Source organism: Rhinopithecus roxellana, chromosome 4 (assembly GCF_007565055.1).
Source record: "Rhinopithecus roxellana isolate Shanxi Qingling chromosome 4, ASM756505v1, whole genome shotgun sequence".
NCBI classification, from domain to species: Eukaryota; Metazoa; Chordata; class Mammalia; order Primates; family Cercopithecidae; genus Rhinopithecus; species Rhinopithecus roxellana.
Window position 1 is genome coordinate 123,882,918 of NC_044552.1, and position 19,071 is coordinate 123,901,988.

Consider the following 19,071-nt stretch of genomic DNA (forward strand, 5'->3'; position numbering starts at 1 on the left):
GCTAGCCATGTGAAAATATTAGACCATCTTGTCTTTAGCTGGAGCCTAAAAGAAACGTTCAAGTGTTTCATCTCTAAGTATGTGCTGAATATGTTTTGGTGGCAAGTGTATTTTTGTGACAGTAATAAAAGAAACAATGACCACTTAAAACTCAGAGAAATAAAACTTAGGCAAGATACAGCAACCTTCATTCTAAAGTTCAGTATTAACGGATTTGGTGTTTCAGTTCTTATTCTTTTGAGTGATGATGTGATGGACTTAACCAAGGCTATTGAAGAGTTTTCCTAAAATCACCTGTCCAACTCTAATTCAGCCATCTATGCCCAAAGAGGTTATCACATGGTGCCAACAAAAGCATTATACAGAATACTCTAGATATGCATTCCAAAATGACTTCTATTGAACTAATGTATAAACTCCCAGAGAGTAAAATGTAAAGTTATAGCACACATTGTTCACACTTTTTAATACACTTTTTTTTTAAAAGTATTAGCATAGAATTTTGACTCTGCAACATTCTAGGTAGTGAAATACACATTATTTTTAGTGTGAGAAAAACTACTAAGAAAAGTTGTGGAAGCAAGATATACATTATTTTCAGGAGATAAAAATTGACATAGAAATGACAACTACTAGTGATCATTGGTAATTCTTGCAGTTTCTATTTGCTAATAAACTTTGTGCCAGCCTTTTTGTGGTAGATTTTTTCACATGAAATGTTTCTGGGCAATGTCTATAGTTACTTCCGGATCCCAAGGCTGAATTATTGGTTCCACCATATTATGGGTGAGCATGCTAAGATTCTGCCCAGCCATTAAGCAGGAGAGGCTTACCTGCTGCCTCCCAAACTCCTGGAAGGCACAATCATTAAAGAAACAGGGAGGAATCGTCACAGAAGAGCAGCAAATAAACACACCCTTTGGTAGTATCATCCCACGTGGACTGCGTCTGTTATGAGCTGAATTGTTACCCCAAATTCATATGTTGAAGTTCTAACCTCTAGTACTCATGTCTAGATAATTAAGTCAAAATGAAGTGATTAGAGTGAGCCATAATCCAATACAATTGCTTATCTTTATGAGAAGAGGAGTTTAGGACACACACAAATAGAGAAAGACCAGGAGAGGACACTAAAAGAAGACAGCCATCTGCAAGTTAAGGAAAGAGGCCCTCAAAAGAAATTCACCCTGCTGACACCTAGACCTTGGACTTCCAGCCAGTAGAATCATGGGAATATACACTTTTGTTGTTTAAGCCATCTAGTCTGTGGTACTTTCTTATTGCACTGCTAGTCAAATAATATAGCGTAGCAAAAACCACTTAAACAATGCAGCCCTAGCCAACTAATACAGTGTTACAAAAGACACTTAAAGAAGGGCCACTTGTAATTCCAGCACTTTGGGAGGCGGAGGCAGGCAGATGACCCGACGTCAGGAGTTTGAGACTAGCCTGGCCAACATGGTAAAACTCTGTCTTTACTAAAAAATACAAAAAGGAGCCGGGCGTGGTGGCATGTGCCTGTAATCCCAGCTACTTGGGAGGCTGAGGCAGGAGAATCGCTTGAACCCGGGAGGCGGAGGTCGCAGTGAGCTGAGATCATGCCACTGCACTCCCACCTGGGCAACAAGAGCAAAACTCCATCTCAAAAAAAAAAAAACAAAAACAAACAAACAAACAAACAAACAAAAAGAATGGCCACTTGAAAATAAATGAAAGTAAGTTGAGCATTTAAAAAAAAAGATTCAAAATGTCACATCTAAAAATGCGATTCAGAATTCTGTAAATCGGAAAAAAATAAGTGCATTGGCAAGGATGTGTACAAAACATAGAGACAGGTGACATGTGTGAACCACTTTATCATTTATTATTTAATGTAGTAAATATCTTTACAATAGTTTAGTAGTTTACTCTTCCTGTGATCTTTTTCCTGGTTAATTTGAAAAGTGATAAATTTCTCCAATTTTGAAAAGTTTTATTTATTTATTATATTTAATTTCCTCATAAATTCATAATTTTGAAAATATTTTTAATTTTCTCAACTTAGTGCTTAGACTTATTCTGAAAATAAACTAATGGTTGATGAACTAGCCTTTAAAACATCCCCACTTAAAATAAGTTTTATGGCTTTCCTAAACCAAGGATAAAATAAAGTATAAATCAAAGGATTCATGGCTGAGTTATAATAAGCACCCTAACAGCAAATTTCATAGATATAGGCAGGGGTCAGGAAGCCCATAAAGGCATCAATTAATATATCAATTGTATACGGTAACCATGAAATAATAAATGCTATTACCATGACCCCCAGGGTTTTAGCTGCTTTCCTCTCTCGACCACTCTGATTTTGTAACTCCCTGAGGATGCTTCTACTTTGCTACTAGTAGTTTCAATTTTTATAGCTTGTTGTTTAGCTATAAGAAAAATCTTACTGTAAATAATTATCATAACAAAGGTAGGTATGAAGAATAACAGAAAATCTATCAACACCCAGCCTTGACTTACAACAATTTGACAGCCACCTACACAATTGAGAGCACTTACTAATTCCTCCAGTCCATCATCATTGGCACCTGTGTAGAATACAGCACCGCTGTACGTGAGAGGCAGAATCCAGGACACACTGACACAAATTCCCGACACAGACATGGTGAACTTGGTAGGATAGACCAGGTGGTCAGTAATGGCAATGTATCTGTCAATGCAGATGAAGCACAAGTGGAGAACAGAAGAGTAACAAAATGCCACATCACAGCAACTGTGAAGAGTACAAAATTTGGCTCCGAAATACTAGCAGCTCTCTACAGTCCTGACCATGCTGAAGGGTATCACAGTCACACCTACCAAGAAGTCAGCACAGGCCAGAGAGGCAATGAGAAAACTGGTTGGAGACTGCAGCTGCTTAAAATGAAGAACAGAAGTCATTACTAAGAGATTTCCAAATACAGCCAGCAAAGACCCAAAACTAAACGTATACAGAATCACCCAGGACCCAGGAGAATAGGGAGTTTTAATACAAGATCCATTCACATCCCCATAGCAGAGCTGCACAACAGGTTGGGGAAAATTGCTGGTCATGGTTCTGCTGTTTGTTGTTTGCTATTTCTGTCCTTCCTTATGATAGGGAATTATAATTTTGGATTCTGAAAATTAAAACAAAAACAAACAAACTGCATATGTGAGTACTTACAAATATTGTTGCATATTATATTCTTTTTCAATGTTAATTATCAAGAGAAATGAAATTCCAAAACACAAAACATAATTCTGTCTTTAATCTCATAATTATTTCTGTCACTATGTCTAAACCTCGTAACTAAGCTCAAGCAAATCTACTATGAATTTTCATCAGCCCAGTAATCACATTAACCAAGTAATTGAAGAAATGTAATTTAAATACCTGGTTTTACACACATGTGAATCTTCTTTTCAAAGGATGATCATGTCTAATTACATATTTGAGAAGTCACCTTTTAATAAGCTTCCATCTCCTAGGACATTTTAGGAAGCCAGCCAATCCGTCACATCCATTATAGATTCTTCACAAGGAGTCCCCATGGTGTAAGGCGTGAATCATGAAATGAATCCCACTTTTGATAATTATAATTAATAAGTTCTCCTACCAGAGGAGAACTGTTTCTCTGTGCTCTGCAACTTGGTAGAAACACTTATGATTTTCATAACCATGAGGTTTCTTTAAATTCAACTGTGCTGAAATAGCCTAACCCAGTATTTGACAATAAATAATATTATCTATTCCTTATTTACAAGACTGTCTATCTAATTTGCAGCATTCAGCACAAAATAAAACGCAGAGATGCTTGTTCAAAAATGTGGACAAAAATGTCACTAAAGGTACTGAAATAGAAAGCTTTTACCTTTCTTTTGTGGTCTTTCTTGGCCTGTCATAGTGTTTGATATCTGCTATGTAACATCCTTGGACAAAGAGGTATTTGCAGGGCAAGTGAGGACCCTCACAGGTGTCTGCATGCCCTGCCTTGCAACTCAGCTTGCACATGGCCCACCCACTGCCAGATTTCCCCTCCTACCAGCTGCTGAACCAATATGCCATAGTCAGGATGGGGGTGAGAAGCTGAGCCAGGCATTGGCCCTTCTCACAGGCCTGCTACCTCAACCAAAGGCAGACAGATGACCCCCAAGGGATCACAGCCTGCACACCAGAAAGCACTTGATACCTGGATTGGAGGTGATGAGGGGCTTGGCACTGTTGAGAAGCTTATCAAACGTGCTATGACCCTGCCAGTCAGAGATGGGGACAACAGTCTTAGCCTAGCCCTGAGACTGTGGAGGATGTGCCTGACTGCAACTCTCCCTGTGATGCATCCTGTCCTCTGCAGGGGTGAAAAGAGGATGGCAGTGGTCTCTGGTCAGAGTGGGTAGGAGGAGACTGGATGGAGCCCAAGGTGCCATGCAGCAGGGGAACATGAGGCTGAATACCAGGGAAGAAGGGACAGGTGTAATGCAGGACTACTGGTGGTCTGAGGTTCAAAGCACCCAGCACACGCTCCGTTGTTCCTTCACTTAACAGCACACACACTTCAAAGACAGGAATTCAAGACAGCAACTATGGGCATGAAACCCTAATAGTAGGTCTCTGCACTGCTGCCCCAGTCATATGCCCATGAAATAACTCTGCCTATTTCATTTCAGATATTAAATTATCTCTTTGTAATAGCAGCTTCATGATGAGGCAAAGAATACCCCACGTGGAGGTAACTGTGAAATTTCCAGACAAGAGGGTGTAGAAGCTGAGGTCCAGGTAGTTCTGATAGTAACAGTCTTTCCTGACATACAGCTTTGTCCTCGTAATACTAACAGTAGTTTAGGGGATTAGGAAGTGAGATTAAGGAATGAAGCTCCATAAAAAGGATTTCAGGCCTGGGGAAAAAAAATAGCTAATTTTGACCATATATGACACCTATTAACTAGGAAATGATAAAGACCTTTTTCCTCCACAACAGTATATATAGGACTTGAAAATATAAATATGATATGCCAGTTAGGATAAAGGTACTAAAAATATATAGAAATAAATTAATACATATATTAAAGGTGTGACATAAAAACAATCATTTTACTTTCCCTTTAATTCTCAAACCTAACTTGATCTCACCCCACTCTTAGTAACCTGGCTTCTTTATTTTCTGAAATATGATACATGCAATTTAAAGACCAAAAGGATGCAGGGTTCAGGGCTGCGCGATGCAGGTAAGAGTCAAGGATGAGGCCAGGCGCGATGGCTCACGCCTGTAATCCCAGCACTTTGGGAGGCCAAGGCGGGCGGATCACAAGGTCAGGAGATCGAGACCATCCTGGCTAATACAGTGAAACCCCGTCTCTACTAAAAAATACAAAAAATTAGCCGGGCGTAGTGGCGGGCACCTGTAGTCCCAGCTACTTGGGAGGCTGAGGCAGGAGAATAACGTTAACCCGGGAGGTGGAGTTTGCAGTGAGCCGAGATCTCGCCACTGAGCTCCAGCCTGGGCAACAGAGTGAGACTGCATCTCAAAAATAAATAAATAAAATAAAATAAAATAAAGAGCCAAGGATGATTCCCAGGTTTACAACTTGCCAGTGGGCAGGATACAGTAAGCAGGAGAAAGAGTGAGTCTAGAAGAGAAAGATGATGGGTTAAGTTTGGACTGGTCAGAGGGACATAACCCTGGAGTTCTTCAGTAGGGAGTTTGGCATATGAGTTTTCAGCTCAGGAAAGAAGCTGTGCCAGAAACAGTCATTTGGGATTTCTCACATTCTGGTGTTTTGAAACCATAGAAAGAAATGTGATTGCCTGGTGCCCATAGCCAGGATGTCCAATGCTGTAGATGTGTCCAGTTAAATGAAAACAATAAAAAATAAATAAAAATGAAAAGTCTACCAGGCCCAAAACGTGTGTTTTGGGTGAGGGGAGAATAGAAGAAAAATAAAAACTAAAACTGAACAAACCCACTCATTTGAATGAAAATGATAAATAAATAAAATCAACAACCAAAACATGAAACATTCCAGAAGAAATGTATTTTATAGAGTATTTGTTTACTCAGTATTGTTTACTGGATTAGAGTGTGCACAGTGAAAATAGAAGGAACAAAGGAGCACCAAGTTCAAAGTTATGCCTGCAAAAAGAGAGAGTAGCCAGAAATACAGATAGAAAAACAGGAAAAAGTGGTCCCATAGATGTCATGGAATGAAAGAGGTTCAGGTAAGGGAGGCATAGCCACGAGTGTCCAGTGTTGTAGATGTGTCAAGTTAAATGAAGACTGAGAATTGTTTGTTGTCTTTAACAACTAGATTAATTATGAGCATGATTGGACTTCTGGTGGAATGTTGGAGACAGAATCTAGATGGCAGTGGATTGAGAATGAATGAGAACAGAGAGGGAAGGCAGGTGAAATAACGAACAATGACTGACACTGCTCAGCTGTAAAATGGAAGAGAGTTATGTGGTAGATAGCAGGAGACATGGGTTCAGGGAACATTCATGTTGTTATTTGGGTTTGGGTTTGGTCTTATTATTTGTTATTTTATTCAAGGGTGTTAAAGGAAAAACTAGTGGGAAATATGAGACCAGAGATTGAGCTCCAACTGGAAAAGTTTTACTGCCAAGCAGGGAACCAAGCACAGCTCTAGGCTCTGGGAGATTGGATTCAGGGGAGTAGAAATAGGGCAGTTTCTTAAAGCCAGAGGGCCATGAACTGCCTCTGTCCTGTATTAGCAAAGTGAAGTCTCCAAATGTTACTGATTGGCTGCTGATACCTGGGCTCATTGGTTAGGTAAGCACCAGAACTGCTGGAGGTATCTGTAGCCATAATGGGGCATCTGCCTTGGGATTATGCCATTGTATTCATTTCCTATCGCTGCTGTAAGAAGTTAACCCACATTTAGTGGTTAATCGCAGCACAAATTTTTTGTCATGTTATCTTACATGACTGGAGTTCTGGATTTTAGAAATTTGAAATGAGTCTCACTGCACCAAAATCAAGTTGTCAGAGGTGTGCATTCCTTTCAGGGGATCTATGGGAGAATTTCTTTCCTGCCTTTGTAAGCTTCTTAGCATTCCTTAGGTTGCTGTCCCTTCCTCCATTCATAAAACCAGCAGCAGAGCATCTTGAAATCTTTCTCTGACCCTGACACTGACTCCCCTCCCTCCCTGTTACATTTCTAATGACTTGCGATTACATTAGGCCCACCTGGCTAATCCTGGATAATCTTCTTGTCTCAAGATCCTTAATTTAATCACATCTTCAAAGTCCCTTTTGCCATGTAAGATAACACATTTACAGATTCTAGGGATTCGAATATGAACATCAAGGTAGGGATGGGATGGGGTATGCATTTTTCTGCCTACCACAGGTACCACCTGCTTCTGCTGCTGGCAGGAAATGTGGTCCATGGATGACGTGTCCCGCTGCTCCTGTCACCTCTGTGAGATGCCTGTCTCCAGGTTTTTTCATCCCCTCGGGCATAGAAGTCAGAAGTCAGAAAAGTAAGAAGGGTGAGCATTCTTTGTCAGGAGAGAAGCTAGAAAACAAGACTCTCAAGTTCTTACCTTTTGAGACTAAAGAACTAGTTGAAGTAAAAAAGTTAAGATTAGAAAATATACACGCTCAGATAAAACAGGTTTATCCTTTTCCACCTTTTCTTCCCAGACAAGATAAAGACTTCATTAGGACTTTCAGTCAAGATGGTTCAGTTAGTTCATTCATCCACCCCTGTGCTCCAAATGAAAATGTGGAAAGGGCAGGCATATAAAAAGGAAGAAAGATACAGCAAAGTTCATAAATAAGACCATCTTCTCTGTATGCACGAAAAGATACAAACACATGTGAACAGAGCTGAAAATGAGGGCCTATGAGTTTTGCAGTTTTGGAAGCAGCAAAGGAACCTAGGATCTCTGCTCCTTTAAAGAGGTCTAATGAAAGTGCTCTGTGCAGACAGGAAATAGTACATGCTCATTGCTTAAAGTCAGGGGCCGGAGTGAGCTTGTGACCTTGCAGCACACGTGAAAGGATGCTGAAGTCACGTGACCTTGCCCCAGTTCCACCTAGGACGTTGGCTTTTAGAAAGATCTTAGTTTAGGAAGATTTAAGGACACAGACACAGATTCACAACCAGGAATTGGGCTGAGCTACCCACTGGCTGACGCCCTGGATCAGGGACTTATCCTGTATGACAGCAGAACAGGAACTGAAGCACCATTGTAGAACAGGGTTGTATTTGGGGGAACTTCAGGGCTAGATCAACACAGCGTGAAAATTACCAGGCACAGGGCACGGTGACTCACACCTGTAATCCCAGCACATTGGGAGGCCGAGGCAGGTGGATCACCTGAGGTCAGGAGTTCGAGACCAGCCTGGCACACATGGTGAAACCCTGTTTCTACTAAAAAATAAAAAAAATAGCAGGAGTGGTGGCAGATGCCTATAATCCCAGCTACTTGGGAGGCTGAGGCAGGAGAATTATTTGAATCCAGGAGGCGGAGTTTGCAGTGAGCCGAGAATGCGCCACTGTACTGCAGCCTGGGCAATAGAGCAAGACTCTGTCTCAAAACATAACAAAACAAGACTACCAAGCACTAAATGTGTGCTTTGCTTTTGGTTTATGAAAAATAGAAACTAAAACTAAACAAACTCGCTCATTTGAATGAAAATAAGAAAGAAATAAAATCAATAGCCAAAACATGAAACATTCCAGAAGAAATGTATTTTATAGAGTAGTTTGACAAAGACAAGCACAACTTATTTGGTAGTGCTTCTATTCCAATCTTTGGTTCAAATGTAGATTCCTTGATAGATAGTGATTAGGAGGTCTTGGATGGCAGCCTGAGAGCTGTGTTTTTAAGAAGCACTTGCAGGTAATTCACCAACCACAGATGAGATTATGGGAAATATTATTTTATTTCTTTTGTATTTGCTATTAGAATATTCAATTCAATGCAAAATCCATAGTAGGCCATAAATAAACATTTATCAAGTGAGAATCTAGTACATGATCTTTCACTTTGGCTTTTCAATATGGTATACTATCTTCCTTCTATGGAAGTATTCCTTCTGGTACTTCTTCTCCTTTTTTCCTCTATCTCTTGATATAAATGGTGGTCAGAAAAGAGTCAACACATAAAGGAAGAAGAGGTTTGCTTTGCGAAGCTCAGTGAGAAAATGGCAGGTATCGATTGCTGGAGCAACATAAACTCTACTCCCAGCCTTGCTGATAACGGACAGGGTAAGCCTTCAAGTCACCATGGAATATGTGGATGTCTTCATACCCAGAGCCTGCCTCCTTCTGGAAAATAATTTATTCACACCTAGGTTTGAGTCTATGCTCCCCAATCCTTTTCACTTTATTATATGTACCTTGCAATAGGGTAAACCAGAGGGAATTTGGGGTGTCAACATAAAACATCTTATGAAAATGATACATTTGTTTTATATAATATAATCATTGCAATTGATTAAGACAGTTAGCCTTAATGTTCCCCTCAGCTTGACTAAACTTAAGACAGGCTTATTCCTGACTTGAGGCCCCTGACCTCCCTTTTCTGAGAGCATTTACTTTAGAAAATTAGTATTTGTGAATTCTTTCTCTGTGCCTTTGCAAGGTAAGTCTTTTTAAAGCTTCTTGCTGGTATTATAACCCAAGAACATCTTTCTCAAGGACCTGGGAGCCATTCCTTTGAAATGTAATTATCAAGAAAGATGATAACATCCTTATTTTCCAGTTCCGGTAGAAAGGTAGAAGTCTTAACTTCAAAGGATGCCTTGCTCCAAGTTGGAAAACTACCTCCTGTCATGAAGATATAAGAAAGCTCACTTTCCCTTTCGGTGAGGCCCATTAGCAAACACCGGTGACCTACAACCTCCTCTCTCTTAACTTTTCAAAACTCTTCAGCTCTTTTTTTCAGTGAAGTTGAGCTCAGATGAGTTGCGTTCTGGCTTCTCTATCTGTTGCAATTGTCTGCAGTAAAGTCTTCCTTGTCTTTAACTTTGGTGAATTTTTTTGCTTTGAAATAATAAAAATATAGTATAGTGTTTACCAGTTGACTACTGCATGTAACAAACAATCACAAATTCTCACTAATATATGACATAAACATTTATTTCCCACACATCTGAGGTTGAGCTGAGTTGACTCTACTTCAGGCTATGGCAGCTGGGGACAGGGAGGAAGTGGCTCTGGTTAACACTGTAGCAAGGCTTCGTGTGTCTCTCATCCTCCTTGGATTTGCCAGCTACCTGAGCATGTTCTCATGGCAATGGCAGAGGTTCAAGAGAGCAAACAGAAATAAGATCTCATAAGGCCTAGGCTCAGAGTTTGCACACTGTCTCTTCTGCTCTCACTCTGCCTCACATGGACAGAACTGCAAAATTATACAACAAAGGATGTGATTACAAGGAGAAGTGAACAATTCAAAATTAAATCAACTACACAAAGTGTTAAGAAATACCTCTTTTCAGCATGATGGGGAAAAACAGCAAGTGATGGAGATTGCTCATTCCACCTGACACCTGGTGGAAAAGGCATCACACTGTCAGACCTTGCTCAGTGTGGGCAACCATCAGAAGAGGCTCACTGGCCAGAGTTTACTAGTCCAAGAGCACTGACCATCCTGGGCCCAGTCTGATTGTCCTGAGTACTAACTGAGTGAATTAGTATCTCCAGGCCTTCATGTAATCCATTTGCAACACGTCATCATGGCATTGGTTGGGAAACTCTGATTTAGATAACAGCATGATGTCCATCAGATTTGGACCAACATATTCAGTAAGTTTTTTGTCTTATCAATCAAAACCTGTTGTCTATGTTAATATGATGTATTACCACCCTCAAAATGATGCTCTCATAACTTACTGTGTCTTTATGACAGACCCAGAGAGACACTGTTAAGATCCCTCTTCAAGAAAGGAATCTGGACTACTTGGGCATCCTATTTTAGATTACATTGATGACATTATGCTGATCATACAAGATAAGCAATTTATACATAGCACACTAGAGGCTTTGGGAATATACATGCTTCTTAGAAGTTTGGAGATAGCCTCTATGAAGATTGAGGAGCTCTCTACTTCGTTATAGTGGTCAGAGATGTCCCATCCAAAGTGAAAGACAAATGATTACATTGGTACTGCCTACAGGTGAAAAAGGAAGCACAATGCTTGGTATACCTCTTTAGGATCTTGAGAAAATATATTCCATGCTTAGGAATACCACTCTGGTGCATACACTGGATAATACTAAATTCTTCCAGCTCTGGGTGGAGCCTGGAGCAGAAAATGGCTCTGCAGTGGGTCTGAGCAATAGAATAACTGTCACAATTTGAGGACCTTGCAGTGCTGAAGGTATTAGTAGTGGAAAAAGGTGCAGTGTGTTTTTTATGGGAGGCTCTGAGAGAAACACAGTGCAGTCCTCTGGGGGTCAAGAGTAAGGAAGATAAACACCTTTTGAAAGATAGCTCTTGGTGAGCTACTGAGCCCAGGAAGTGATGGAATGCTTGACCATGTGACATCAAGCTATCTTGTGTCTGTAACTGTCCATTATGAGTTAGGTCTTTTTGGATCGTCCAATGGAAATGATACATCTGGGACCAAACACAAGCAAGTCCAGAGGGGACATGTGAGCAATATGAGCCAGAGCCCATTACCTACTGCCTTTGCAGCAGTACCACCTCCATTTCACACTTCAGGAAACTAAAGAGGAGAAGCACCCAAGCTTGGTTTACAGATGGGCTGTCTCAGTATGTGAGTGCAAGCTGAAAACGGACAGCAGTTGCATTATAAACTCACTTAGCCTTGGCCTTCAATGAGAGAAGAGAGGGAAAAAATCTTCCTAATAGATGAAGCTTTAGTTTTGCCTAATTGGTTTTAATTGAGCAACACCAGGAAGTTGTCCCATTTAAATAACTCCTCCCTTCCTAAAACTTCACTCTTGTTACTTTCTTCTTTTTACAAACTATTACTCTTTGAACATCTCTTAAAATTTCTCTTGTACTTTTATCCACTACCAACCCAAAAGAGAACCCCTCTGAGAATGGTAAGTTTTATGGTTAATGCTCCCATATGAAGAATTTTATTCATTTGGTAAGTAGTTATTGTTTAACAGCTCATACTACTGATGGGAAAGGACACCGAACAAATAGGTTGAACACAGCCTGAAATGTCAGAGTGTTCCTAGGAGAGGGGAGAAAGTAGAGACAGGGTAGCTGGGGGACTCCTCAGGGAATGGTGACAGGGTTCAGCTAAGATTGCAAATTTCTGCGGTGGCTTTCTAAGCAGATCATTCAGTGGTGGAATGTTCACCTGATTCCTCTCTGAGCCTGGTTCTTATGTCTTCCTGTAAATTATGGGGTCTTCCTGAAACTTTTATAATAAATTAAGTTTCTGCCTGAAACAATCTGAAAATGGATTTGATGTTGTGGATGAGAAAAATGAAAATTCCAGGATGATTTCTTACATTCTGGCCTATATAAGCTGGTAAAGGAAAAAGCTTGGATAGAGGGTGGAAGGCGAGGAGATTTCCAGTTGGCATGTCTTGATGTTGAGATGCCTTGGAACAATCATATTGGGAACTGTCCAATAAACAAATGGCTAGATCTGTGTAGAGCTTAGATCTGTGTAGTTGCTTTTTCCAACTGATTCACAATGATAGTATTTGCAAAGCGTTAGCTTTGATGATAGACAGACATGGATCTAAATATCCCAGCTCCAGCATTTAGAGCATATAATCTCTCTGGAGCTTTTTTCTTTATTAATAGTTCCTATAATTCATATTAAAAATAAGAAAATGAAAATGCTAATTCTGAAAACACACAAAATACAAAGGCAATGCAAGCTCTTTATAAAAATATTCTTTTATTTGTGTAGGTGTATGTAATCTTTAAAATGTTTATTTGGATTTTTGCTATCTCTATTTCTTCTCTATGAAAAATTTACTTTTGAGCTCATGTTGTGAGTCCAAATTGGGTAAGTGGCTCTTTCAACAAAACTCTGGAGCTCTTCCTGAGCTCTAATTTCTAATAAAAAACTACGTTTCCCAAAGTGCTGGGATTACAGGCTTGGGAGGCCGAGACGGGCGGATCACGAGGTCAGGAGATCGAGAGCATCCTGGCTAACACGGTGAAACCTCGTCTCTACTAAAAATACAAAAAACTAGCCGGGCGAGGTGGCGGGCGCCTGTAGTCCCAGCTACTCGGGAGGCTGAGGCAGGAGAATGGCATAAACCCGGGAGGCGGAGCTTGCAGTGAGCTGAGATCCGGCCACTGCACTCCAGCCTGGGCGACAGAGTGAGACTCCCTCTCAAAAAAAAAAAGAAAAAAAAAAAACAAAACAAAAAAAGTTTCCAACATTGCTTTTTTTTTTTTTTTAACAGTCTTGATTATGTGATTTCAGAAAATCAATCCTAAAAAATATATGTTTTTGAAACTATTTCAAAAAATCCTTACAAATTTCTTTCTACTGAAAACAGAGGTTTCCTTATTGGCTCTTTGGTCTCCAAAATCTACAGAATTGTTTTACATAATGGGCATTAATACATAAAACCTCAATAAAAATGTTCCATAATCATATCCATTTTATAGGTAAGTGTTTGGACGAACGGAGGCAAGATGGCGCACTTCCGGGTTCTTTATCATCAACTTTTCCCGTGTGCGCAAAAATGCAGCCCGCGTCCAGGAAGGTGCAGACCAACCAGGCATGCGCCAGGTGATGTCAATCCGAAGAGACCAAGATTTACCTGGTGGCACCTGCGGAACCCCTCCCCCTCCCCGACAGGTCCGTGCCCGGCCTATTGCCCTTCCACTCCTAGAAAAGCGGCTCCAGGCAGATGGGGGGGGGGGAGGGGGGCGGGCTTTCTCAGCCCCCATTCTTGTTGGGACTGCATCAGGAACTCCGCCTGAGAGCTCTACCGGGCGACTCTCTTGGCCTCCTTTGCCAGAGGGCAACAGACTTCACCCCCACCCTTCTTCCCTGAAGCTAGATGACCAAAGAATAAATTTGCAGTTTTGGTTTTAGCCTTGCCTACTCGCTGGTTCTTTGCTCTCTCTGGTGGTTCTGAGAAAAACAAATCAGTAAGCAACTATGATCTACAAAGGGTAAATGACTTATCCAAGGCTGCAGATGATGGAGATGAGATTCACACCCAGGTAATGTGGCTTTAGAACCTCACTCTGAACCTTTATAGTGCATAGTATGCAGTCTTTGTAGGAAAAAGAAGGTGTATGTTTTCAAAAAGCTTAAAATTTACAACCCTCACAGTAAATCTCTGAGATATCATATACTTTATGAATCTCCACTTCAGGTAAGGTAAGGAAACTCAATATTGCAAGTTTACATGCGTTAGCACTTTTTCTTATTAAATAAAAAATTACCTTTTAATGATTGGGGTAAATAAACCCTATCAATAGACTAAAGTTGGATTTTTCCTGAACATTGATTATTAAGCATTTTCTATTTTAGCAAACCAAATAAAGGAGAGAATAGCCAATTTTTTAAATATAAAAGACTAATAGATCATTACTTGATGGGTAGAAATATAAAAGAATTGATTGTTCATTTGCTTAAAAAATACCTTTAGGAACTTAATAAGTGCAAGGCACTGTGCTAGGTATTGAAATAATATGAACAAAGATTTACTAGCAAACAAAAAGTACATAGGAAATTAATATAGTCAGTAAACATCAAATTACTTGATTTATAAAATATAGGAATATATCTGTCTACAGGCAGAAAATAATCTAAAAATTATTGCTGATGTACTGTAACAGACTTAGTATTTAAGTATAGTAAACAGAATACAGTTTGTGTGTCAAAGGGCATATCTGTTGCTTTTAATGCTCACTTCAAAATAATTTGATTTTTAAATTAACATCACTAGGGTATTTCTGCTTTTTTCAAATGCAATTCTGAGATGTCATTCTTTAAGACTGACCTTTAAATAGGTTGTAGTGTATCAAAAATGAATAGTGAGAACATAAGTCAAGGGCATCATAGCTGAAGAAAAATAAATATAACATCTTAAAAGGTTGCAAACACATGAGAAGTTCAGGAAATCCAGCTAATCATCGACTACATCAGTAATAAATGAGGAAACTCTGTTGCAGTAATAGCCAGTTATACTGACAGCTCTCTGAGAAGAGCTAGGTGATCGTGATCATCTACTATAATAAATTAGTGATGGATTATTCACAGCACTGCCACGAAATAATTGATAAAGTTGCTCTAACAGGGGCAAGCTACAGCAATTATTCTATAAGTTTCTATGTGTGAACTCTCTAATATTTTTTAAAAATACGAAGAGCTTCACGTAATGTAATAGCTGTCCCTTTAGTATCAGATAATTGAGAAAAATACATGTGGACAAAAGTTACTATAAATTCAGCAATGGTGTTAAATAAATATGTATTTTATCAATAAAAAATAAACATTATTTATAATAGTACATATACATAAGAGACATAGTATTTATATAGCTTCCACGTGGGACGTAAGTGGATTAATTTCCTCTTTGCAATAGTTCTGCAACCTCCTATTGGCTGAAGCAGAGAATTTGGAACCACAGTGCTCCAGGATTGAGACCAAGCTCAGCAGCATGTTCCAAAGTCAGATTTTACTTGCAGATAGTCTTGCCGAGTGAAGCCTACTTCCACCCTCAGTGTGTCTTGTTCCAAATATATACACGGCCCTGCAGTAACTTGGTATGCAGCTGGTGAAGAAGTTTATAGCTTATTTGTATAAATAAATGATGTGTAGAAGAGAGGAGTGGTGTTGCATTAACAGTCTAGTTAGTTTTGGGGAAAATAAATTTTTGATCAAAAGACTTCCTTTTTAAGCACCACAAGAAGAGGAAAAGAAAATAAGAAAGAGGAGATTGGAAGTATATTCTCCACTATTATGTGGATACGATCTTGGAAATATCACTGATACAGTATTTATTTCTGTAATCAGTTCATCTTACACTCTACATAGTACAAGTAAATGGAATGGTATATATTTTTAAATTCCCCCCAAATTGTGTTCCTTATTTTTTATGTGTCAATGTAAGTTCACACTTGCAATTGAAGGAAGGAACTCACATTTCTATTAAGACATTACCTGACTCTCCAGTTCTGAGCTCCTTTTTAAAGAAGGAGAATACAGGACCTTAACTGTGAGCATTTGAAAGTTGATCAATAAAGCCGTTCCTTAACAGTATTATCTGAACCACAAATAAGTACCCTGCTATGAACACTTGCATCTTCCTTTTGTCCTCTTTTACCTTTAATGTGTTTTCCTCCTAAATATTCTCTGATCTTTTTGGAAGATATTAACACACAAATATGAAAGAGCTTAATCTTGTGTAAAGTATTTCCAAACTGGTTCATCTACAAAATGCATGACGTGTAATATTTGTGTAGCTCTATTTACTCACTTACTTTTTCTTTTCATTTTATAAAACAAACCTATTACAGAATTGTCTGGGAAAATCAGCTACCTAAACAAAGATTTCAGGCTGTGATTCAGGGATTTGAGAAGGCAAACCATTTTATTATTTGTTTTCTTAAATTTTGACTGTATATGGAAACACTCAATGTATACTTTTAGTTTAAAAGAATTAAAATTTCTATTGATTGAGAAATGTATAATCAGATGGGAAAACTGAAGCTGTTCCTAGAGTGTATAATACCAATTTGGATATTTGCTATTTTGAAACAATCCTTGGCCATATTTGGATTACTCAGCTTTATACAATTTCAATGCCAAATACAATATCTGATACAAAGTAGGGACTCAAAAGTGATAAACCGCTCATTTGAATTGGCTTTTAAAAATTCTTTTTTTTTTTTTTTGAGACGGAGTTTCTCTCTGTTGCCCAGGCTGGAGTGCAGTGGACGGATCTCAGCTCACTGCAAGCTGCGCCTCCCAGGTTCACGCCATTCTCCTGCCTCAGCCTCCCCTGTAGCTGGGACTACAGGCGCCCGCCACCTCGCCCGGCTAGTTTTTTGTATTTTTAGTAGAGACGAGGTTTCACCGTGTTAGCCAGGATGGTCTCGATCTCCTGACCTCGTGATCCGCCCGTCTCGGCCTCCCAAAGTGCTGGGATTACAGGCTTGAGCCACCGCGCCCGGCCCTAAAAATTCTTATTTTATTTAAAATTACTAAAAAAAGAACTATAGAAACCATCTTTTTGTTCACACGCTTATTCCACAATAATAAATTATATTCTCCAAAAGTAAGATGTAGTGTGTATTCACATAATCATTAAACATTGTCTTTGCTAACACAGTCTTTGTAAAAGGAGCAGAAAGAACTGCCAGGGTTCAGAAAATAAAAGCGCTCAAGCGTTTTTCAGATGATCTCCAAGCACTAGGAAGTTCTACATTCCAGCTCTCTATAAGTATTTTTACATTAAAATAAAGTTTCAAGAACTTATAATCCCATGTCTTCTTCTCAAGCAAGATATACATTAAAGATTTTTGTCCTCAGAGTATCTAACTTGTAAGTAAAGCACGAGCTTTATTTTCCCCTTTGTGTATTTTGGACAGCTGAACACTGATCGTGAGTGTGGGAGAAACTACAAAACTTGAAAATATTTGAAGATACAAGTAGGAATCTCAGAGAAGAAAGTAGGGAACCAGAAAACCACAAAAGAATGCTAAATGGAAAAGAATGGACAGATCTTATTCACCTATCACTAAATCTAAAATATGTCAAAGTACATGAAGACAACAAATGCTTTAGAACAACTATTGAACGTATCATCCTCCAACCTGGCAGATGTTCATGCTTGCCTCTCTATGTCCAAGTGTTTGTTTTTGCACTTGACCTTAATTGCAAGTTAGTTTTGAGGTCTCCACAGTAATGTTTTTAATCTGTCTCTACTTCTTCAGAAAATAAATTAGTTGTTGATGAATCACTCCTTAAGACCTTGCCGCTTACAATAAGTTTTATTGCCTTCCGAAACCATAGGTAAAAGAAAGCATATATCAAGGGGTTCATAGCTAAATTATAATAAACACACCAAACTAAAATCTCATAAACATAAGGAGGAGTTATAAAATTCATATAAGCATCAATCACTGCATCAATGACATATGGTAGCCAAGAGACAAGAAATGCTGCCATAGCAATTCCCGAGGTTCTGGCAGCCTTTCTCTCTCTTTTTGCTACTCTTTCCTTGTAACTCTTTGAGGAGGACTGAGCTTGGCTGGTTGTACTTTCTATCTTCCTAGCCTGATGTTTGGCCACCAAAAATATCTTACTGTATATAAACACCATGGTGACAGTCGGTATAAAAAATAGAAGAAAACAAAGTAGGACCCAGTTTTGATTCAGTGGAGCCTGACAACCTCTTACACAGGTGAGAGCAACTACTAATTCCTCAATTCCTTCTTTGTTGGCCTCAGTGTAAAAGATCGAAAAGCTGTATGTGACAGAAAAGAACCAGGAAAGAACAATGCATATCCGTGAAACTGACACAGTAAACTTGGTTGGATAGCTCATAGGATCAGTAACAGCAATGTATCTATCAGCAGAGATACAGCATAAATGAAATAAAGAAGCAAAACAGAAGGATGTGTCAAAACATGTATGGAATTTACAGTAACTGTCCCCAAAGTACCAACAGCTCTCCACAGACCTCACTGTGCTGAAGGGCATCACAGTGACTCCCACCAAGAAGTCAGCACAGCCAGCGACGCGATCAGAAAATCTGTAGGTGTGTGCAGTTGTTTGAAGTGGAGGATAGCAATCATGACCAGTAAGTTTCCAAACACTGCCAGCACAGCCCCAAAACCAAGGACAGCATAGAGGATAGCTCAAGGAGCTGGTGAGTACGGAGTTTAAATGCAGGATCCGTTCATGTTCTCGTGACACAGCTCCACAGGCTCAGCTTGGGAGAAATTGTTCACCATTGCTTTCTTGTTTGAACAATTTTAAAGTTCTCAAGTTTCTGCTTTCAAAAAATTTTTTAAAAGGCAGCAATTTCAAAGTCTTCTAGGAGGGGAAAAAATATCTCCAGTTAAACTGATAAAAGTTTGTGATTTTTCTACCAATATTTTTCCATATTAACTATAACCTCTTGACCTTT

At 39.3% G+C, this 19,071-nt stretch overlaps 2 protein-coding genes across 2 annotated transcripts; both read right to left on the minus strand.

Moving 5' to 3' along the window:
- Positions 1-2,053: 2,053 nt before the first annotated feature.
- On the minus strand, positions 2,054-3,075 carry TAAR8 (trace amine associated receptor 8). The gene is given in 2 exon segments (XM_010357898.1): positions 2,054-2,334; positions 2,337-3,075. Coding segments are annotated over 2 exon segments (1,020 nt in total).
- Positions 3,076-17,849: 14,774 nt separating this feature from the next.
- Positions 17,850-18,895, minus strand: TAAR9 (trace amine associated receptor 9). The gene is given in 2 exon segments (XM_030928203.1): positions 17,850-18,673; positions 18,676-18,895. Coding segments are annotated over 2 exon segments (1,044 nt in total).
- Between the last annotated feature and the right edge of the window lie 176 nt (positions 18,896-19,071).